At 28.7% G+C, this 25,075-nt stretch overlaps 2 protein-coding genes across 3 annotated transcripts in view; one reads left to right on the top strand and one right to left on the bottom strand.

The window, feature by feature from the left end:
• The window catches only part of LOC112601074, a 30,398-nt gene extending 14,598 nt beyond the window's left edge, over positions 1-15,800 (top strand). For both annotated transcript variants that reach the window (XM_025348507.1, XM_025348498.1), the window contains exons 2-3: positions 8,887-9,121; positions 12,899-15,800. In XM_025348507.1, the coding sequence (XP_025204292.1) occupies positions 8,887-9,121; positions 12,899-13,770 (1,107 nt within the window). In that variant the 3' untranslated portion in view covers positions 13,771-15,800. The remainder of the gene's footprint in view (positions 1-8,886; positions 9,122-12,898) is intronic.
• Positions 15,801-16,265: 465 nt separating this feature from the next.
• On the bottom strand, positions 16,266-23,329 carry LOC112601066 (probable protein S-acyltransferase 23). The gene is made up of 8 exons (XM_025348485.1): positions 22,594-23,329; positions 19,361-19,660; positions 19,135-19,280; positions 18,954-19,050; positions 18,724-18,876; positions 18,135-18,310; positions 17,517-17,682; positions 16,266-16,845 (listed from the first exon to the last, which is right to left on the bottom strand). The coding sequence occupies exons 1-8, from the start codon at positions 23,050-23,052 to the stop codon at positions 16,654-16,656; spliced, it is 1,689 nt and encodes a 562-aa protein (XP_025204270.1). The 5' UTR covers positions 23,053-23,329; the 3' UTR covers positions 16,266-16,653.
• Positions 23,330-25,075: the final 1,746 nt, after the last annotated feature.

The following is a 25,075-nucleotide window of genomic DNA, read 5'->3' as shown; positions in this document are numbered from 1 at the left end:
CGAAGGTATTAGGTACTCTACTCACTATAATCGATGTTTACCAACTATAACATCATTGCAGAGATTATATAAGAGCTTATAACACCCGATGTGTTAGAAATGTCAAAGGTGGTACAAGCTCATTGATGTATTATGTTCCGTAATCGTGTTGACAGGGTCGTCACACGTGTGACGAATGATCTCGTACATATATCAAATGATCATATTATATTAACTCATGACACTAATGGTTTCCGTATTGATATGTGTAATTTAAAATATTATGCAGTTTACATACAATGTAGACAGTTTGATCTTTAGGTTCTATTATTTTAATTTTTTTTATCTTCGTCATCATGATTCATCTTTGACTTAATAATGTAATAAAATCAGTCACCCACTGATTCTCTCATATCTATAATATGTATATAATGTTATAATCTATACAGGCATATTAAAACGCTAATGTTAAATATTCACGTATCTGGTGTAATGTTTAATCACAATTTTACTTGTGTATTTATTAGTTAGGGTTGGATTTAATTTATACACTATTATTGACTGTAAATAATAACAAACTTGCTCGACCTATATTAAAAGGAGGTCATACGAAATGAAAACAATCCAAAGATTGTGAATTGGTAAAATTACATAGTTTAAAATGTTTATTTATTTAACTACCCAACAATATCTAGGTATTCTACCTGTTAGAGTTGAAGGAAAACTCTTTTACAAACGTTTTTTTGACAGACTAGAAAATCACCCTAACCTACTAATAAAAGAGTTACATACCTTCTCACTTCTTGGAAACCCACAACGTAGACTCAAAAGGAAATGGTGTCGTGACTATTTAAATTAAATATCTTTTTTTAATTATCCAAGACAAAACATCAAGCTAAGTGTTTATTATGGGTGGCTTCTTATTCAAGAAATTTATGTTTTTGTAACCCTTATCCTATATACTTATTGTACACAATTTGTATAGATTTTGTATGTGCATTTGTAAAATAAAATAAAATAATTTTTTTTTTGTTTATTGATTAATATTTTAGTCGTGATTCAAATAGAAAAACTTTGATTATTTGTTGACACATTTGTAAGAAAATGTAAATACTCGTAATTGTTAAATAAATACATTGTTATTAATAAAAAAAAATAATATATAATATTAAATGATTTGCTTATAAAAATTATACTCGGTAATTATTATTGCTTTACTATATATACCTACTTGACTAACAATTTAAAAGGTGTAATAGTTTACGCATTTCCACGATGAACCTACATTATGGGATTATAATATGGCTATTATGGCTATTAAATTGTTTTATCGCGAAGTTAAATACGCATGACGGCACAATGCGTACGAATATAAAACCACCAAAAATTTAGATACTTACTATCTATCTAGTGTAACTATATAGGTAGGTACGATAATTTAGAATTTTTCATTTCATGATTTATATATTATTATTACGACGGGTTTCGGTCTGATTTCTATTTAAATTCGATGTATAATATTATTCATTGGTCGGCAGTTCGCCTGAGCTGCAGCGGTGAACACAATACAATAAAATGGCAATAGTGGCGTGCAACTGTCCTGCTAAAGTTGCATAACTATTAACTACAGTCGTGAAGAAAAAAGAGAAAAATAGATAGAAAATTGTTCCGATGAAAAATCTAGTGAATAAAACTCGCTTATACTTTGTACTTAATATTGCGACGACATTATACGCGTACACGCCTATATAATATTGCTCTGTAAATATATTATTTTGTCATGATACAGTTTATTATTATAAGATATCTACGGATTGCTGCGTGTTTGGTACATATTACAATAATGTTTGTTTTCACCGTGCCCGTTTACAATAATCATAACCGTATAAAAGGCGTACGTCATAGATTTCGCCTGTCGGAAGGACGGCGGCAGCAGTGACGTAAAAAAGTAAATAAAAATTGTCTTCGCTAACACGTGCGAATTCTCAATTAGGCGTGTCATGTATTTCGTGTCATACATACACACACACACACATATATATAAATATATATAATATATATAATAAATAAGACGGGCGTGCGCTCGCGAACGATACAATCATCATCGGGGCGGTAAACAATAGGCGCCTGCCGATCTCTCATGAATTATTCAGGCCGCCTCGCTCCACTCACCTAAATACTTACATTTTCGCGCGTACATCAAATCAACAGAAAAAAAAAATGAAAATAATGATAATGATTTTAATCGTATATGAAATACAGCCCAAATACCCAAGTGCCTGCGTCACGGTGTGCTTGTACTATAACTACCGACCCATAATATATCGACATATTATATACACAACATATTACTGTAGATACCACGCGTTATTATAACCGTGTGGTTCGATAATGCATTTACTGTACAACGGTACTAATAACATTAAATTTACGTACAAAATATTGTAATTCATAACTATATGGTCTATATGAAATATTAGGCACGTTGTCACAATCGTTGGCGCGTGGGGGCGCTCGAGTGTTTTAAATTGGATCCGAAACGAATCCAGTCGGTCACGGGCAGAACTTGACATCGGTAATATTATATTATATACGCGCAACGTGTTTACTTTTCAGTCCTGTGTTTTTGTATACACTATTTAAGCATAATATAAACCCATTATACGCTCGATATAAATAACAATCATTTATGTATGTACCATCCACCCATCGGCAGAGAAGGTCAACTGTGTAAAAGAATCATTTAAAAATAAAACAATAATATTATTTTTATAATAACGTATGTGATTTTGCCGTAATCAACTTCAATCGACCGTGATTAGTATTCGTCATTCGAAACCGAGCTACTTATTGTGACTTTTTCTTTTCGTATTTTTAAACAGTCAAAAGATAATACTATCACGTCACTGACAGTATAATATATATATCCATTATTTAGTTTATAAATATGTCACATTGATTTGACGATTTTTTAAGATAAAATAATGTGTTCTAGATTTTCGTTGAAAGTTCAACATTTTGTTTAGTAGGTACCTATTTAAAATATATGTAGGTACGGTTGGTACGAAAGTTTTTTTGGTATAATCGTAAACTACCGTTAAAATCACTGTGGATGATATTAGCCAATAATTGCTATAATAAATCAATTAATACGAGTAGTTAATATCATCGCAATAAACAATCAACATGTAAATTTAAATACTGCGTTATGTTTCAATAAAAATTTATTATTAATGTGATTCGTCACCCACGCATTAAATTATATCATTGTTTCATTTGTATATAAAAAAAATATATTTAAATATGATCGCAATTCGTTACCATTTATGGAACTTGAATAAAATATAAAAATTACGTGATGTCCATTATATTTTTGTAATTATGTTAAATATTGTTAAATAGAAAATTGCAATAAAACAAAACAAAAATAATTCAGCCAACACAAACAAATATTGAAATATTTACATTACGGTACTCGTTATGTTTTTATTTAAAATAATTTTAAAAACTTAAAATTAAATCGAAACTTTTAGAAATTATTGCCTGAAAAAATACTTACGGTTGGCCGCCGGAAATATAGAAATCAACATTTTAAGTATTTTCAAAATCACAATAATTACATTCCGTTCATTTTCTAGACGTGAATAAAATTTCAATGTTGAATTAGATCGAACGTTGATATTAAATGTATGACGTATTTCGAAATATAGTGTGAAAAATATATTAAATACTATGTATAGTTATATATAGTCTACTACCGAATCGGTTGCGACTGCGATCGTGACCGTACTCGAAACTTTCTACTCTAGTCCTCTCACGGAAGTCGATGGTTTTTTTTTTTGTAAATAATATTGTTACGTTTTGACACCCGTGGTCCACAAGATTTTTCTCACAACACTCGAGCAACATATAACAATAATATAAAAAAGTACATACAGTATAGTATTATAAGTAAAGTTGTAGAAATTGTTGATGTTACTAAATTGCTGCATTATTCTTTTCTTTCATAATTAATAGGTAACCATACAATATTAAATTGCATGAATTAGGACTATAGTGCTACAGATTATTACTTTTCTTTTACAAAAAAATATTCTGTAATAAAGGTATAATTCTATCAGTTTAAACACAACAATTTTTGTATAAATACCTATAAATTTTCTAGTTTAATATATTTAAAATATATGATTTTTCACTCTTATTTTAAAATAGTTATAAGACATGTAGTTTTTAGGCATATTCAATTCTAGTAAAACTATATATTATACTGTAATAGTTATTATTTAATTTACTTTTTGGTGTATACGTTATTTTTGTAAAAAGTTGATGTAAAATATATTTAATATATTCCCAAAATACGTTTGCGAGTTTTAACATATTCTAACATTGTTATTTTAGTATATTTTATAGTTTGATAAGTTATTTAAATTAGACGACCTAAAATATTTTACAAAAATTATCCAGCATGGTTGAGTGGGATGTCTGATGAGGCAACAGCGTTTTGCGTTAATGATCGAGCCTAAATGAAGGTTCGAAATACGATAGGTTTACATTGTTATTTTATTTTTACAATTACTGAATTACTTAAAGTTAATTTTATCAAATTGTAGTTATTTAATATTCTAATGATTATTTAAAATTTATCTCGTAATAGTGAAATAAAATTGTTATTTGAAAAAAAAAGTGTATAATTATTTTCGTTTATTTTTATGATCTATACACATTGATTTCAACAAACTTGAACTATTACATAAAAAAAGATGTTATCTAATTATAAGGTGTCAATACTAAAAAGTGTATATAATTTACATATTATAATATATTATCGTGAGGAAATTTCGCGATACGTCCCTATTTAACAACATAGTAAAGTAATATTTCCTGGTACATATTTTAATAATATAATACACCTATAAAACAGCATCTGCAGTAGTATTGCTGCGCAATATCCATGTAAAACGCAAACATAAATTTACGAAATATCCGTATTACATATAACCCATAAATGAAAATGAGTAAACAAAAATATCTATTTGAAGTCTTATTTTTCTCGTGGGTGTAAAAAAATTAGTAATGAGTTCTTCTATATTTTGTAAACCGGTGTAGGCTGAACATATTGACTATTACGAAATGTCGTCTTGCGGTTAATGTATAGCTTATACTGCATGCTGTGAATAATATTATCGGTGACGTAAATTGAACAAATATAATATAATAATTTATATTTATGTTATGTACATTGGTGTTCCTATAATATTTTTATATTATTATTATTATTATTATTATTACTATTAATAAAGATATAGATGAAAAGATGAAAAGTAAATTTGTCAAAATTACGAAATCTACTCTATTATTAATTAGTGTAAAAAATGAAATTTTTGTAATTTATATATATATATATATATATTTAAGATTTCCCTTAAAAGGTAAAAACCAATTAATCATTCTTTTATTATTCATGACACAATGGCTATGTATTATATCACTGCTGTTATTGCGTATAGTAATAATTTTAATTCCAAAACAAGGCAGTATAAACGATTTACGTTGGTGCCAAAAACCACAATAAATTGTATTATCTAAGATAAGTATTATCTACATATAGGTCTTCTATATGTCATATTTCAAAAATTATAAAACTGTAATCAATACTTATTTATGGATAGGGATAAAGACTTCTTTTTTTGGGTTTTTAATTTTTGTGTATTTTTTATTAGCCTAATATTTTCATATTTTTTATTTTTTTTAAATATAATATTTAACAAATTTAAGCACTTGGTAACAATTATTGTTTCTTTCATATAAATATATTGTTTTCTAGTTTTATTTTTATACATAATTTTAAAGCATTTTTCGATAAATTTAATTGCATAATTGTTTGGAAATTGTCAGTGCAATCAGTTCCAAGTCTTGAAAATAATTAATAAAAAAAATCTATAGGTAAACAGCTTGTATCGTTCTGCTGTACATTAGATATCGAGTGGGTCACTATTTAAAGTTTGTTAAATTTAAATTCAATGATTTATCATTGTATACGAAAAATAATTTTGAGCGAAAACGGTCAATCAGCATATATAACTAAAAAGTGATATGTTTTTGATACAGCTATTAAAATAATTTATTTTACTTTAAGTACTATAGTAGGTAAAAATATTGCATTTATTAAATTATTTTAAAAATATATATGTGTACCGTAGTATTAGCTTACAACTTTTCCGATTTCAACAAGTTTCATCACAATTCTAACTTTAAACGCACACAAAAAAATTGCGCGTATATATTTTTAATATTTTCATACTGCAGATACTTTGATAAAGTAATAACTTTTGTTTTTGTGGGATCTTATGTTAAATTTTCAAGTATTTATACTCAATTACTGACATCAAACTAAACTAAAAAAAAAAATTGAAAATTTTTCATGCCAATACTATACAGTAGAGCCTCGATAGTTCGGACTCCAGATAATCCAGTTTATCCGTTTATTCGTAAATATATTTGTAGTTTGGTCGGAATTAAAAGTACCTATACTCAAATTCTATTGTTATACGCATTTTTTTTTTTTTTTTATTAATAATGTTAAATTTATTTATTATTTCGTAATTTTATGTGCATTAAATACAAAGGCGGTGGAATAAAAAATAAAAATCTTAGTCGTTGGAGTAGGTAATTTCGAGAACGCTCCGGTAATCCGGACAATGCTCGGTTTGAATTTTTCCTGACTATCAAGGCTCTACTAAAGTTTAAAAATAGTCAAAATATTTTTAAAATATTGTAAATATAGTATAAACATTTGGTATACGTTACAGATATCCACAATTATCCGTTTTCAATTTGTAATAAAAAAAATCAATTTCGTCAAAAATTAAATTTTCCTAAAAATGCCCGTTTTCCTTAATTTTTTTTTATTTTTTCCTATTATGAAAATAAGTATTGAAAATGTTTATTCTTAACCTCTCCAAAGTACAAAATAGATCCAATTTTATACCCAAAATCACTTTATTTTCGAAAATTAGAGCATTTTATTGATAACTTATGACGTACTCACTACTTATACACAAAAAAAAAATATAGTGATAAAATCTATGTATTCATCACTTAACTCAGAATCTTCTAAAATTTTTGAAATTTATCCAATTAGAATTATTAAGTTTAAAACATATAGCTTAAAAGTTTAGAATATTTTATTTTTATTTTAATAGCATACTCACATTCTTAAATATATCGAACAATTTTAATCTTACTTATAGGCTTAATAGTGTGTTAGATAACTACTTATCTTATGGTAAAATAATATTATTTATTGATATTTTATGTTAAAAATATTACTTTTATCCAATCCTCTATGATTTTAATATTTAATATATTTTAAGAATAAACTTAATCTCTAAAGTATACTTTTATAAAAATTAATTTTAACATTACTTACTAATTATTTGTATATTATGTTTAGGGCATAAAGTCAGTCAAAAATTTATTTAACTTATTTTTTTCATATTATTTTGTGTTCTATATTATGAATTATAAAATTACAGTATTTATATTATATATACTATTAAATAATGATAAATATTATTTTAAAATTTATTTATTCGTTTTATTTAAAAAAATATTTTCAAACAAACTTTTAAAATATCTATACATATTTGTTTGTACGTGGATGAATTACAAGTTAGTTCTCTTCAGTCTTGACGTTTGTGTTTATTTATAAGTGTGCATGAAATGACACGTAAATCAGCTCCATTGACTATCGAGTGTATGAGTATACGTTGAATACACAATGAAACAATACACATTCTCAGTTTTTAAAAACATACACTTATATATATATATATATATATACATGTTGATAATATATATTTTTACTCTATGTATACAATTTATAGTCGCTTATGTTACTCTGAATAAATCGTAGTATACATTACTACTACTACAATATTGCATGTCTACATAATACCATAACTAAACTTATCATAAACCAGTCGAATGCAGTAAAATAAGATGAAAAAACTTCCATACCTTTGCAGATCCATCCTACTAGCTATAAGTACCAATATAATATAGATAAATTTGAAAAAAAAATACGTTCGTTAGAACTAATTAAAACTTTCTAATTAGGTACCATCAGCGTATGTACAATATATTGTATATTATTGTGTATATTAAATTTTTAAAAGAATGAAAATATTTTGAATAAACGTAAACGTTAAGAAATGTATATAGATACCTAGTAAAATAATATAAAGAATAGGTTCTTGGACGAACAAATACCTTAAAAAGCACTGACCAGTGACCATACGCAAGAAAAAATATATACGTACCTACCTATCAAAGGTATACTCGCACTACATGTTACTTGGTTATGGTTTTCTTTGTCTTGTCCAGATAGTTATTCTATCCACCTATAATGTAATAATTATTATCATCAACAATTTGTGAGTCAAATTTTTATTGTAACCGGTTGATTAATATTATGTATCAGATAGTAATTTTTCATATCGATAACCAAACGATAACTGTTGATAGAAAAATATTGTTAACTATTCCAGGATGAATAATATAATGTTTACATACAATATAATATACTCATAATATAATCATGATAATAATATTGTTTTATTCTAAAAACGTATATATAATATAACAAATTATTCTTGTATCATGTTGCTAAAAATTCGCTAGTTCAGAGTTTGATACTATATGGTAGGTAAAAGTTCCAGTGTCATCATACATAATAAATTCATCTGAACTGCAAATCGACAAGTAGCTTAAATACTGTGTTTGAAGAAAAATTAAAGTCCAAAAGATCATTTATATAGTAAATTAAAATGCTTATAATTAATAATATAGTACATAACATCCAATATCATTGTTCTTATTTATCAACATGAGTATTTTTATTTTCAGCTTGCCATTTTGGGAACAGTAGCATCCAAAATTGACGGAGGATGGGACACGGAGCCGAATACGCAGTATCATATACAAACGGACGAGGGGCCCGAAAGGTATTTCAAGTATCAAACAATTAGTGGTCAGTATCGTAAAGAGAGGCGGCTACAAGATGGAAGTGTGGTCGGAACGTATGGCTGGGTAGACGCTGACGGGTATTTGAGGCTTAACGACTATATAGCCGATTCGAAGGGTAAGTCCGTGACACATTCTGTGTTCAATATTTTTTCTTGTATTTTACTCTTAAACTTAACACATAAATAAAAAATAAAATAAATAACACATTTTATTAAGAAATTCACGTAATATTTGTAAGCATATTTTAAATTATATTTCTTGAATTCTCAATAAGCACAGTATATTAGTATGACGGATTTGCGCAATAGCAATAAAACTTTTTTTTTTTTTTTTTAAATCGTGACTAAAGTGTAATACTTGTATACTAAATAGTTGAGTATAATATATTACAATAAACTGTACTCTGAACTATAATATATGCACCATACTGTATAGTGTACAAGTATAGTATATACAAACGTTTTTGTGGTATATTTAAAATTCAAGTGTTGAAAAAAATGTTCTACAACAGAATTACATTATAGTACAGTATTACATGTACGTTATGTAATTTCTTTAAGATCTTTTCGAGATTGTTCTAAACATATTTTTAAGTCAGTTATCGTTCATACTTTTTCATTACACATCATAAATCTTTTATGATATTTATATTTTACGTTTATCTATAAAAACGTGTAATTTTATGAATAGTTTTATAATTACATAAAAAAGTATAATTCTCTTAAAATTATTTTTGGGTTCAAACATTTATGAAATTAGAGTAATCAGCTTCCATTATATGATTTGAGTTGAACTCATATGATACCCCATAATTTGTAACTCGTTCAAGCTGTAAGTCGTATAAATCGTAAATACTTACTTTTTTATTTAAAAATGTCTTTGTTATTTTATTACACTATTAATTAATTTTACATTTGGCATCAGTTTTTTTATTTTACTTACATATTTGCATGTCTATAAATCATAAAAAATTAAAGCATATTTTATTGTTTAACTAAAGCAATATTGAAATTGATTGCAAATTATAAATTTTTAAATTTATTATTATTTGTTATATGTTATAAATCAATTACATACAATTAATAATATTTACAATAATTCTACATTATCTGCATTAATAATGCTAATTTACTATATTAAACACGCAAAAAAAAAGTATCATTAAGTGTTAAACTATTGCTTATAATCTATTATATTTATATCAATTCACAATCCATTTATACTTCATAGTTACAACACAAAAACCCTTATATTATATAAATATATATATACATATTATATAATATATGCATACATATTGTTACAATAAAAATTATTTTATCTAAATGCAATTATTACACTCAAAGAAATTGTTTAACTTAATTTATTTAAATTGGTACTAATACTAATAATAATTAAGTGGTAGTATTTTATTACGTATTTAAATTTTAATTAAATATTTATTCGCGTAAAATATAAATAGTCTGCAGAGTGAAGGTATATTTATTATAATTCGATAGTCACAACTCATAATTATTTAATTTTATAAGCCTAATAATTTATTCACTTCAATGTCCCAAATAGATCATTTTTTATTTTTTATAGAACATGAGCTAGTATATTTTCACAACAGCATGTAGTAATTTTATAGTAAAAGTTATTCAATTACGTACTACACGCATCATAAAAATTTTATGTAAATTACAAAGAAACATTTTTAACTGTGCAGTTATTAAAACAACAATATACAGATTATTTTCTGTGAAGGTAATAATGTGTAATTTTATATAACCTATTTAAATCTTTCAATAAAAGTTTTATATTTAAATGATAATAATACCATTCGATTTAAAATGATCAAAGTATTAGGTAATATAGAATATTTTATAAATTAAATAATAAAAATGCATAATATTTTTCAAATTTCGATTATAATACTAAAAATTTAACTGTTCGTATCTTCATTATAATATACCTTTTAATAAATATAAATTTTTATTAACATATTTAGTATTTTAATATAGGTAAATAAAAATACTTTTAAGTACTGTTAAATTTAATGCAAAATTTATTGTCGTTATAGAATTTTTTTAGAAATACCTAAAAAGGATTATTTATTTTGATTTAATTTTTATGATCATCTAATATTTGATCGACGTTATAATAATATGTATTAGGGACACGATCACGATCGACTGATTTGCAAATAAATTCTCTTTATATTCAAGACATGTCGATGGTATTATAAACAATATACCACATAAATGTAGTCCTAAATTAAATTCAAAAATATCCACGAACAAAAAGAATAATTAAGAAAAATACAGCCGTTAATACGTACATATAGCAATTAGAATACGTGCAATGTAATCATGGAAAATAATGGAAAATGTGGAAAATTGATTTTTTTTTATTTTTCTATTACATACATATATTGGGACATGAAAAGTTGCAAAATTTTTATAATGTTTGGAATAAAAAAATAAACACTTTGTAGATCATATAAGATGAAAATACCTTTAAATAAATTAAAATATTTAAATCATAAAATTATAATATAAAAATTAACTATATTGATTATAATAAAAGCTAACAAATATTAGACGCATACTAACATTATATACATACTAGCTTTTCATGAAAATAAATATAGCTTATTTCAGAATTACAAATCTACTAGTATTACCGACAGTAACAATTAACAATTTTTATTAAAACTTAATTGGGAAACTCGATATTTAACAAAAAGTTATGAGCCGAGTATTATTTATTATTAAATGTTGTACAAACTAAAAACTTGTTTTTATTGAAAAAAATAACAATGAATTATCATCATTAACAATTTTATATACATTAACAAGAGAAAAAAATTAAACTAAAGCCTTAGGCATTATAAACTATTTTAAATCCCTTTGTTAGCCCGCTACTGTATATAATGTAAAAATAATGTTACTTTTAAATCACAGTATATATAAATGTATAATCGGTAAAAATATCACAAGTTAATATATGATGACCACTTTATATGGTATATACTAAAAATGAAGGACGCGATTTTAGTATTATATTATGTTGCGTGCGTGGGATGGGCGGAAACGAAAAAAAAACTTGTCCAATATAACTTCGAGTATACCTTTTTTTTTACAATTTTTATAACACTGCAGCAGTATTATACAGTTAGGTTATATTTATAATTAATGTATAATATTGTTAATCGTATTATAATTTAATATAATAACTATTACAACGCTCAACTTGAAAAATTTTCAAATGTTTGCCTTTTAAACAAAAAAGTATTAATAGCTATAAATATGTGCAAATTCTTAAAATTGGTTTAGATTTAAATCAACGTTAAAAAGTAATTTGGGAAAAAATAAAATCGTAGGGAAATTACAAATGGTTTATGTATCTATACCGACATAAAAAAATTACTTAATCAAATTAATTTTTTTTCAATAATTTCTCTGACTAAATGAAAAACGGTAACAACAAAACATGAGCGATGATGCTTAACGTCGTCCGTGGCTTTACCAACGATTTAAATTTACACGTTTATACTACAACATACTAGCCATATTAGCCATTGGCCATTGCCCACTATGATGCACAGACTGTGCATTTAATACACTTTATTGAAAAGGAAGTCTTTTGAACATTTCATTTATTAACTTTGCATAATTTTGTGTAGATATTCAGATATTCTGTCTTTTGAGCATATTTTTCACATTCGACAGTTCGTATAGTTGCAATAAAGTTATTCTTATTATTTTCTTTTTACGAGTAATACATTATTAATTTTTATTTAGACGCTCAAATAAAATAAACCATCGAAGAATATTTAAAACATAATATTTTTGAAATTGAATTTGACGTGGAATAATATCATTACCATTTGCGTTTATCTGTGTCGCAGGTTATAGAATAGTGAAGAACAAGAAGCTGTTCGTCGGCACTCAGACGCCCGTCGGACAGGCCGTTTCGGTGGCCAAGTACGCGCCGGCGGTGGCCGGCACGGCCGTCTCGACGTCGCCGTACCGGTCGGCCACGGCCACGGTCGTTAACCGGCCGCCGGCTGTAGTGGCGATCACCCAACCGCCGCCCAGGGAGTCGTCGTGGCGCGGCTCGCCGTTCGTATACCCGTCCGACACCCAATCGTCGCCACTGCGATTCCCCGCGGCCGGTTCGCCACCGCGTTCAGTGGCGTCGCGGTTCCGGCAACCGCAGCCGAGCAGCACGCCGTCGCCCATCGCCGCCGCCGACGACGACGATTACTATTCCGTGCGGCCTGTGGACGTCAACTCGATCGCGGCCGCCGGGGACAGCGGGGACAGCGACGAAGACGCGCGTCGACCGCCTTACCGACGTCGTTCGTCGTCGTCGTCGTCGTCGTCCACCGCGGCCACGGTATCGGCGTCCACGGCCGCGGAACGCCAGCCGCCGCTGTACGAACAACCGTTGCGGCCGCACACGTTCCGGCCGGCGTACCGCAAGGTGGTGGACTTGTCGGCCAGGACTACGCCGGGGCCGTTGACGGAACAGGCCGAGTACGACGGCGTGTCGTTCGTCCGGAACGGCTTCAAGTACTATCTGCCCCGGCACTACCACGAGGAACAGTCGGACGACGCGGGCGACACGCGCGCCGGCAGCTTCGGGTACGTCGACCCGTTCGGCATCAGGAGGGTGGTCTACTACAACACGGCGCCCGGCACCGGGTTCGTGCACCGCAAGAACAACCGTTACGTGGGCCTCGACGCCGAGCCCTACGACCCGCGCCCGTCGCAGTGATTATCGGGCCCCGCGCGCCCGTCCCGCCCCGACTTCGACGTAGGCCCGGTCCGATCGGCCGATTAATAAGTCTTCGTCGGGTTAGGTCTGCACGTGTTACGCGTGTATAGTATATTATACAGCAGAACCATAACAAACCATAATCCCGCAGTCGGTCGCCGCCGGGGGACGTGCTTGCATAAAATAATATAACTGTAGGTATGTGACCAGTGGCGTGTTTAGGCCGACGTAAACGCCCGAGTTGGGGGGGAGGGGCACAGGACCTTTATATCGTCACGTTAAAAAAATATCAAAAAATACCGGACATCTGTTTTTATATAAATCACATAAAGGTACGTTGAAAATAATTTGACTTGAAACGTGAAAAAAACTCTAAAGCGTCAAATTCTTTTTTTTACCGTCACTGTTTAATAGTTTGATTTCTGTGCATAGGAATGCCTCTAATTTTCATAGAATTTAGGGCCAATAAGTTTCATGACGCGCCACTGGTTGTATCTTTCGTTGCGTCACATGTATATAATGTTATATAGATGATGACGGTTTCGTTGTTATTATTATTATGCACACCAGCCATAATACAAAGTTTAAGAGTCTGCTCTCCTCCGGTGCAACGATGCTCGTAGGTACCTAAGTAGTTTTAATGATGATTAGTGTTAATGTTTTATTATTTTTCTCTCCTCTTGCTACTATTATCTTTTATCGCCTATATAATAATAATGATTTAGAACATAATTATAGACGTCGCACGAAGCGCGTTATTATATATAGAAGAACTCGCAATTTATTAGAATATTGTACTACACACTCGGAGACCATAGGTGGGCGTGCGTTACGACTGGAGACTTGATGCAGACCGCACAATAAAGTACGTAATAGAATGTGCATAATTATTTTCAAAACATCGCCATTATAAAAAAAAAAATAATGTCACCTTTTTTAATACCGTGACAATAACCAGTATAGGCTGAGCGTAGACTATAATAGGCACTAATCAAAGTGCAGGATAATAATTTATTTTAACTATTATAATAGGTATTTCAACGCCCAGTGGTGTATTAGTAAAACGAGAACGAGGAGATGAAACAGATTGACCGCCAATACCGATAAATTATTATTTTGTCAGTTACTGCGAGCCACGAATCGTTATAAGGAAATATTTTAGTTTCAAAAAAAAAAAAAAAAAATGAGACAGTTCTTTTTTTTATTATTGTTAAAAATATTGATATAATATCCGTGTTGTATCTGAATAGTTCTAAAAACACCACTGGAACGTTGCAGTACGTATTTGTGCATAAAATAATGCAAATATTTTCACCTATCTAACGTATATACGAAAATGATATTTTTTTAAGTCTCTTTTTATAACTACGCCTCAATCTCGTAAATGTGTACACAGCTAGTCAAAATGAGTATAACTTTAATTTTATTTATTAATTTAACGGTCAATGTATTTTAATATCTGTTTTTCGAGGCCAATATTTATTACTACAGATCCGCCGCATCGCCTGATCAGAATTGTCGCGTATAATTATGTTTGGTACCTCCAAATACTAGGCATTATCTGTCCGAGTTAATGCGTTTATTTTTATCTATAATGATACATTGTCAAAACAATTCTCGTCCGGTCTGAGCGGATTTGAAACAATAGAATCACCAATGTTGAAATCTGTGAATGTAATAGGTACGAATATCACAGATTGCACAACTGCGGGTGATTATTTTAGCCATTGTGTACCACAGCCAATAAATCTATACTCCATTGTCTTCAATCGGCAACTGTTTGCCATAGTAAATTACACTTATTACACTTATTATATAGTATTATTTTAGAAATTCTTGTAAAAATGTGCCACGCAAGCGTGCTCAATGTTGAGCAAATATTAATTTATTTTATACGTTTAATTAAATAATTATTGAATTATACTAATGTGTTACTAATATACGTACAAATCGGCATTTGTGATTTTTTTTTCTTTTATATACAATATACATAATATATAAAATGTAAAAATAATTAATGATGACAATAATAAAAATAAATAATAATAATAATGGTAATAAATAAATATATAATATATTTATAGATAAAAAAATATAAATACAAATCGTACAAGAAATGAGTTTTGTTTTGCAAAAACGTTTTCCTCTTTCTTTCTTCTCCTATTGTACCTGAATGCTGGGAAAAAAATACGCGAGTCTATACATACGGCTAACGCACGTTTTATTGTATGCAAATGGTTATATATTTTATTGTGCACAACAGCTGTTACCAAGTAGAAAGTAAGCGAAGAGTCTATTACAGTGTTTGAATGACCAAACAGGCTGTCTCCTATTTTTGGTTTGAAGAAGTAAAACAGGTATCATAACCCAAACTCATCATCATCTCGTTATCATCACCATTCTGTAGGCATTCAAGAAGTTTTTTTTAACTTCACATATTATGTTAATTTAATGATATTACGCGACTGAGGTGCATAATACACTATATAGTATTATCATTTATATGAAAAATGTGAGTAAAAAATATTCACGTTAAGTGATCTGACGTAGCAAAATAAACATTTCAATAATAGTAAACACCTAATCTTTATTTCGAATGCACTAAAGTGAAATCTGCATAGTTACATTTAAATAGAATCTAAAATATAGTATTATTAAAATATTACGATTAAAGACGGTTTTTTTAAAATAATTATTTCATATGACAATAAATGTGTAGAATTTGAAGAGGCAGAATAATATTATTAAAAATGATCGGATCTTATTATTTATTATAGACGTACTTTGATTCGTTTTTTAGTAATCACTTTTAAAATGATGGCAGTTTAAGTAGATATTTTATAAGTACCTACAAAATTTTCTCGTATATTTTGTCCCCCCTCCTCAATCGTAACAATTATATCTATCGCCTTCATAATTCGTTCTGTTTTGTGTACACCCGAAAAATTCCAAAACGTTGATCACGATGCCTCTGGAGAATGGATTGTAGTATTTTCCTCTGCTGTTTTTTAGGTAAGTGTACTTTTTATGGTTGATCATCTCATTTCTGGTTAAATTCATCAATGCGTTGATACACTATGTAGAAAAAAAAACAAATATGTGTTTAAAACATTGGAGAGACTTAATTCATATATTATGATACAGGTAAGCATATGAAATGTATGTAAATATACTATATATAATAATTTATATATATATATATATATATATATATATATATATATATATATATTATATTGATGTAAAGTGTGTTTATGTTAGTACATTATATGCTACTTACATATTTTTTTTGAAACATGGTTTGGAAAATTATTACTTTATTAAAAATTTAAAAATCAATATCTTTATTATAATTGTATAGTATTTTTTGGTCAATTTTTACATCAAAATAAGATGTTTGAACTTTTGTTTTAAAGTTGTATTAAGATATATACTATATATAAAAATAGGTAACGACTAATATGATTAATAAATGCATAAGACTAATTTATATAAATGTCTTAAAATTCGAATTATAAATTTTCATTTAGTATTAAGAAATAGTACTTATGTCGAAAATTTTTAAGTTTAGATAGGATTCTGATAGAGAAATATAATGCAATATGGAAAATCAGGTGAGTATAAATGAGTAAAAACACATACATATCTATACATACATATAGACACTCTATATATACATATATATATATATATATATATAATCTTTTATAAGTATAATATATTATGTGTATTATAGGTATACTTACGATTGTTGCAGTTAAGGCCCAACTCAAAACACCAAACGCAAATGCTTGCAATAACGCTAGGACGTAAAAAACGTTGAATCCTTCTACATCGATCGTGCAACACACCAAATAAATTACGTACGAACAATTCATGGCTAGACTTATGACAAACCAGAAAAACCACGATCTATGAACAAACCCAAATGAGCATATTCATGTTATACGTTAGACTAGAGCGTAGGATAGGATTTTAATACATTTATATAGTTATGTATCAAACTAATATACAAAGAAATGTTATATGTATATTATAAATTATAATATAAATATTTCTTGCTATATAAAATACTCAAAAATATAAACGTACAAAATCAAAATAGCAGAATTATATTTTTAATATATAAAAAAAAATATTCTTTACACATTATTGATTATTTTAGTATTATATTCCTGTAAGAAATACAATTTATCTCTCTATATTTGCCATCCTAACAATAGAGATTAACAATGATGCTATGAAATAAATTAACGCAAGACTTTTGGATCCTATATACACATTACTTTCCACTGTATTGTAGGAGTTCTTGAACAAACTAATGTTGGACTAAAAAAATAATTAATAATTTAATAAAAATTTACCTGTTGCTAAGGCCGATGCAATTGATAACAAATTGACAGTGGTGGTCAAAATGTTGAACACATCTGTTGCATAGTCGGCAGTGTTTAGCTCGCAAGGGTCTTACGCAGCGACATGTGTGACAAAGTCTTGACAGAATATCTCTTTTGGTACCCATGTCACACGGATAAAACGGTAACTAAATAAATTCAAAATAATTTTTTGAAAAATTAATACTATGACATGACATGTCATCCGATAATAAATTTTTGAATTAATGATAATAATTATGGTTGATGTATATAATAACTAACCATAATTAAATGTATCACACAATTTTCACGTTGGTATTAATTAAGTGTATTTTTATATTTTCATTAAGCCATCATAGTATTATTACTATTTGTTTTGTATCATTGATATTAGACACGCCTTTATTATTTACATAACTATTTTAAGATTTCACGTAGATTTGTCACGTTATGTATTGTTACTAAATTTGTATACCGTTTTAATTTATATAATACATTAATAATAACTAAGAATTTACATTCTATTTACAAATTCCATAGATAAAATTAATAATTTATTTTATTCGATAAATAAAATTACTTGTCTAATGGTTTGAATGTAACTGCCTGAATCGATTGGTAAAAATCCAGGATCTGATTGTTTTGTTATAAACCAACATATCCACATGAATATATTCCAGGCTATATACGTATAGTGACAACCTCTCGTCAAGTTCCACGTAACAGGTACTACCTATAGCATAGCATAGCCACATAAAATTATTAAAAATCGAACACACATTTTACGGGTAGATGAAAACACTGCTTTACTCTATATATATAAAGAGGATACCACCAAATCAGGAAAGAACACAAAAATAGCAGCAAAGGACCTTTCGAGTACGCTGAACTTCCAAAAATTGCATTTCTGTAATAATAATAGTTAGATAATTACGAATTTACGATACATATTGCAAACAAATAACTTTGCATTTGCAATGTATAGTCTTACAACGCTTTGTGAAGAGGTACTATCCACTTCTTTCTCTTCTTAATCTCTTTATTCAACAACCCTGCGATGTCCTCGTACCTGTGGTTCACAGCTAGGCCTAACGGAGTTTTGCCGTTTTTATCCCTAGGTTGTAATGATATTTGACTCTGTAAAGGCCAACAGACGAATATTTATAAATTATCGACTTTCGATAGATAATGTTTTTTTTAAATTTGTTTTTACATACGTTCTGACAAAGTATTTCAACGCATTTTGCATTTCCGGAAAGGGCAGCCAAATGTAGCGGCGTCGAGCCGAAATTGTCAGCTTTTGTCAGATCTGCTCCAGAGTACAATAACAACCTTATCAGTTCTGGGTGACCTTTATACGAGGCCCAGTGTAATGCCGTGTCACCATTTATGTCGGTCAGATGGTGTAGAGCACCCATACCTAATAGGAAACTCGCCGTGGATGTTTTTCCAAACATACTTGCGGTCATTAAGGGTGTAAGGCCTTTGAAGTCTGATACGTTTGGATTTACTCCAGCCTTCAAAACACACAAGAGTTACATTTAAGTAAATTTATTTTATTTTAAATCACAATTTATAATATTTCATTTATTTTAAACATTATAGTTTAATATATTATGATATTTTGTATTTCGTTAATCATTTAAAATAATTGAATCATGAGTCGTGAGTTTTAAAAATTTTAATTAATATTATGATAAATTATATATGTAAAAATATTTTTTTAAGCAATATAATCGTGTAATATATTATACTATAATGTGCTCTAGTATGGGTTTGGTCTTAATGTTAATCTGTCATCTTAGTAGCATTTCAAGGTTCTCAAAGTATCAACGATTTACATTAAAGATAATTATAAATGTTACGTTTTATTTTTATATACCTACATGCAAATTGTATTTTATGGGTCATGGTTTTTGTGTCATCGAATAATACATTTTTCACAAAACAACTGTCCAACGTAGATTATTGTACCACAACTATAGACTATTATTAAGTACTGCGCGGGTTACATACAAATTACAAGTATACCTCTTAATTTATATTGTCATAATAAATTATAAAAGATTATTATCATTAATAGTTAGGCTATCAAAATATTTTCATCAGTTTTATAAATAAAATTTTACCTGACACTCAACATTCAAGAACAGTTAATAATTACGTTTACATATGTAATAATAAATTTGTCCACTTTTTAACTAGGCATAACTAATTATATACAAGACGAATATTCTAGTATTTACAGTAGTAATACGTAGATTATTAAACATGCATTCTAGAATTTCACTACGTACAAATATATCAACTGGTAATTAGATATAACGAGTACAAAACTAATATTTTAATCATAGAAAAAATATATAATTGGATGTTTACGAAAATCATCGATTCGCGTAGATAATTAGTTAATAGTTTTTTCGAAATCGAACCAAATCAATAAATTCGTTTATTAATTGTAAGAAGGCAACTCACTACTTAGATATATTTGTCATCACAATTGATCTTTTAGGTACAGTTATTAATAACAATCGATCGGTTGATTCCTAAAAAATCTAATGGAATTGTATAGGTAGATATATTTAATACATATTGTGACGGAACGATCGAACATTAATATTATCTAGTGGCTATTAAAAATTTCTCAGTTTAATTTTATGAGCTATAATGAAATTTATAAACAGAGTTCACAATTCACTTTAAAAAACATTTAGTCAAATAATTTCGCACGTTCTCGAACGCAATTAAAAAAAAAAAAAAATTTCACTAAAAAAGTATTTTTTTAGATTTATGTAGCTATAGTTTTTTTTTTATTACAATCTTCGGTTTATATTGAAAATACTTCTTCTCTAAATAATATTTATAATAATCACTAATCAGTACTATGTATTAATATAAAATATGAATACGTAAATAAGTGTCAATTCTCGAAACCTTCAGCTTGAAATACGAATTCGTATATGGCGGTTATATTATAATTTATAGCACGTATTATGATATAATTCTTTTAAACTAATCCATACGTTTACATACGTAATACGATATAAAAACTGCAGGTTTTGTCACCATGATGCTTATACAATCGTAGAGTAAAAGAAAATTTCATTAAGTACAATGCGAAGTCGAAAACGAATTACACTTCCATAGGCCTGGGTTTTCGAAAATGATTAATAGTCAATATTTAAACAACTGTATAATATTATAATATAATACTCAAAGGAAAGATAAAATATTAACAAATTAAAAAACTAATTTATTTAAACTTTTTTTTTTTTTTTTGACCAGTTTAAGTGTTCATTACTCTATTGTAAAATTGACTATGTCCATTTAATTTGAAAAACAATAAAACTAGTTAAAATTATGTTTATACATATATATTACTGCAGTTAAATTAAAAATTAAGTAAATATTTGCTTTGTTTAATCACGAAATATATTAGGATAAAGCTACAATTAATATTTCTTGATTTTTAACATCACGGCAGACATATAAATGCACGTATAAATTGCCTAACCAATTTGATATACTGGATAATAAAAATTAATATTATAGAAGAATATATTTATAAAAATGGTAAGTAATTTTTTTTTTTTTTTTTTTTTTTTTTTTTACCATGTGAAAATTCATATAGAAGGTAATATTACTTATATATTTGGTAATCTATTAAATTTCATAAAATATATTTCACAGCGGTATTAACACTTCACACTTATTCTGCAGTATACATTGTATAATGTGACATTACTCCCGATCTCTTAATTTGATACTCGATATTCATTTTATCAAAGCACAGAGAAGCTGTAGAGTTTAGTAAATAATAAAAAATAGTTATTCATTTTTTAATTGATAAATAAAATGTATATCGTACTCAAATATTATAATTTGTAGTTACTCATTTTTATTATTATTTTTATTTAACGTTTGATTTATTTATTTAATCCGTTAAAATTAATAAAAAATAAAATAAGCTACAATAACGAATATTAAATTTTATATAATCAAATTTTATGGCAGATCATTTAAAATAAATTTGTATAAGATCGTTTCACCATCTCAATCTCATAGTAGATAGTCTGCTATACGAACTCTGAAAGTTGCACGAGAACCATGTGTGTCCTATAGCCGCTTAGGCGCAATCAAAATTAAAATACGTCTCTCTAACCGAGTAAGTTGATAATTCCCTCGTATCGATTTTAAATTAGGTACCTATGTTATAATATTAGAGTTGAATATCACCGTATAACGCCATGTAGAATATCATTTGACCGTCAAAAGTACAATTTAATTTACAAGAGGCATATTATAACGTTGACCTAACTCGTTAATGACTTGGATAGATTGTTTCTGTTAACCTGTCCACGCTCATATCGCAACGGACTTTCGGGAAAGTGGGTGATGCACAGCGATATCCTCACCCGCGTCTAATGTACACAAACGTATATTGTGGTACCTGCAACAGCACTTGAACGGCGGCTGTGTGACCTTTGCGGCATGCCCAGTGCACTGGCTTGGAACCCTGGATCCCGTAGCACGACATGTCCACGGTCACGCCCCTGGCCACCAGGTACCTGAGCACCTCGGCGTTGCCGTAGAGCGCGGCCCAATGGGCCGGCGTGTAGCCCCATTCGTCTCGGAAGCTCAGTGCCTCACCTCCACACTTGTCTACGGCAAACTCGAACTCGTCGTAATCGCCGGCTTTGATGGCCTCCAACAGCGGCTTGTACCGTTGGTCCTCGGAGGTGTGCACGTCCAGCGAATCAGCCGAACAGCCATCGTGCATGCCGTCGTTGTTGTTGACGTTTATGTCATTGACATTATTATTGTTATTGTTGTTGTTATTGTTGTTGTTGTTATTATTGTTGCCGTTGCCGTTGCCACCGGCACTGCCACTGCAGCCGCTGCTCACCATTTTACGTAGCGCTGTGCTATCGATTTTTCCAGCGTATCACGTCGTCCGCGGAAGTACCAAATAGTACACAGTTATTTTGTGTAAAATTAGGTACCTGTTAAAACGCACGCCTCTCCGACGATCAGGTAATAACGTAAAAATGTTATGAAAACGCCAAATACGGTCGACTAACAAATTAGCCCGAAGACAAAAATTATAATGGTGTTAGAAAATAATACACGTTTTGAGCGACTCGCAAACGACTGTTACTCGTGGCTTTCTGTGCGCATTGCCTCGCGAGTCGTAATAATGCGTGTGCCGAGGAGCGTGCGCGGATCGATTGTAAAGTATTCGGCCGCCGCCGCCTCAGTTTGACCATTTTCACTACACGCAAACACGATAATAATATTATACGCCGAAAGTTAACGTTACAGTTCAAAATGATGACTTTAAAAAAGTTTAAAAGAAAAAAAAAACTACCGAAAACAATACAATTATAAATAAATGAACTGCTCGTGCAAGTCTGATCGATGTGGTGGGGATACACAAAATTTTAAGACTATAATCATGAACACGGAGTATCTATTATATTATTCGTTATCCCTCGATGACGGATTTGAACTTTTATTTGTAATTTATATTATGTGTTTTGTTTGCGAGATCCAGAATATTACACAAGGCGATGGTGTAGGCAATTCTCATACCGACGTGGTAGTTATATTACCGTTGAAATGTATTAGGCGACCACTGTTACTAATAATGATAATATATTATAATTAATTGTATTACGATTTTTCTGTAGTATAATAATAATTAATACTATGCTAATAAATTATCAAGTATATAGTAATATTATTATTAACAATATAACAGTATATCCGATATACTTGTTGGTTTGTGTTCTTCAACAGACATCATTATTTTTAGAAATGTTAACAAATTTCTATATTAATTTATTTGATATTCATGCTAATTAATTTGATTTAATAGCTTATACTCATCATAGATTTAAATCCGATATTATATTATTATATAAAATTCATATTATAATATTAAAACATATATGTTAATCATATCATACTGATTAAGAATTGAATATCGATAACTATTTATTTAAAAAAAGTATTAGTGAAAACTATATTTTATGTGATAAAAAAAAAAAATGTGATATTATTTAGAAAAGAAAAAAAATATTGATTTTTATTTAATACTCAATTAAAACAAAAGTATTTAGTTTATAATTAGTTATTTATAATTTAATGTGGTACATAGCTTATTATTTTATGATTTACTTAACACTTATGAAATAGTTAAAGATTAGATAGCTCCAGAAGTAGGCAAATTATAAATATTATTTTTGTAATTTAACATCCACTTTTGTGGCCTTTTTAATTAATATTCCTTAATTAAAAACCCATTGAAATATTAAAAATATTCTTACTACTTAGGTAGGTATATTCTATGTACGTATACGTTACATCGAATTTATGAAATTACCGACATATAATATGTATGCTATGTACTTCTTAATTAAAAAAAATCTCATCATACTATAGACCATGCTATAGAGTATAGACTATTAGTCTATTGCAATTTATCTTAATCTTTGATAACTAGATCTTAAACCAATAAACAATTGTTTTTTTTTTACATAACAATATATTTTTACCGAGTGACAATCGAGAGAAAACCTATTGGCTATTATAAATGCAAAATATAATATAAATATAATTATTACTCAATATTAATGTTAACCGTATGATAATGTTTTCACTTATAACCTATTTAAATGTGAAACTAAAAATGTTTCATCTAAAATAAAAGATCTTGACTAACTAATTAGTTTAGTTGAGTAATTACAAAACTTAAAAAAAAATATTTGTAGTACATAATTATACTATACGCATGTCTTGCATATGTTTATTACGAGGGTAAATATATTAACTGAAAACAAACACGGTGAAACGCAATTGCGCTCGTCCTACCTTTTTACATGTAAAAAACGCTACACGATTTTTTGCACATATAAGTATTGTCCTTCTAA

The sequence above is a fragment of the Melanaphis sacchari genome, unplaced genomic scaffold, assembly GCF_002803265.2.
Source record: "Melanaphis sacchari strain LSU unplaced genomic scaffold, SCAv2.0 Contig0_pilon_pilon, whole genome shotgun sequence".
NCBI classification, from domain to species: Eukaryota; Metazoa; Arthropoda; class Insecta; order Hemiptera; family Aphididae; genus Melanaphis; species Melanaphis sacchari.
This window is presented reverse-complemented; position numbering and strand designations above follow the sequence as displayed.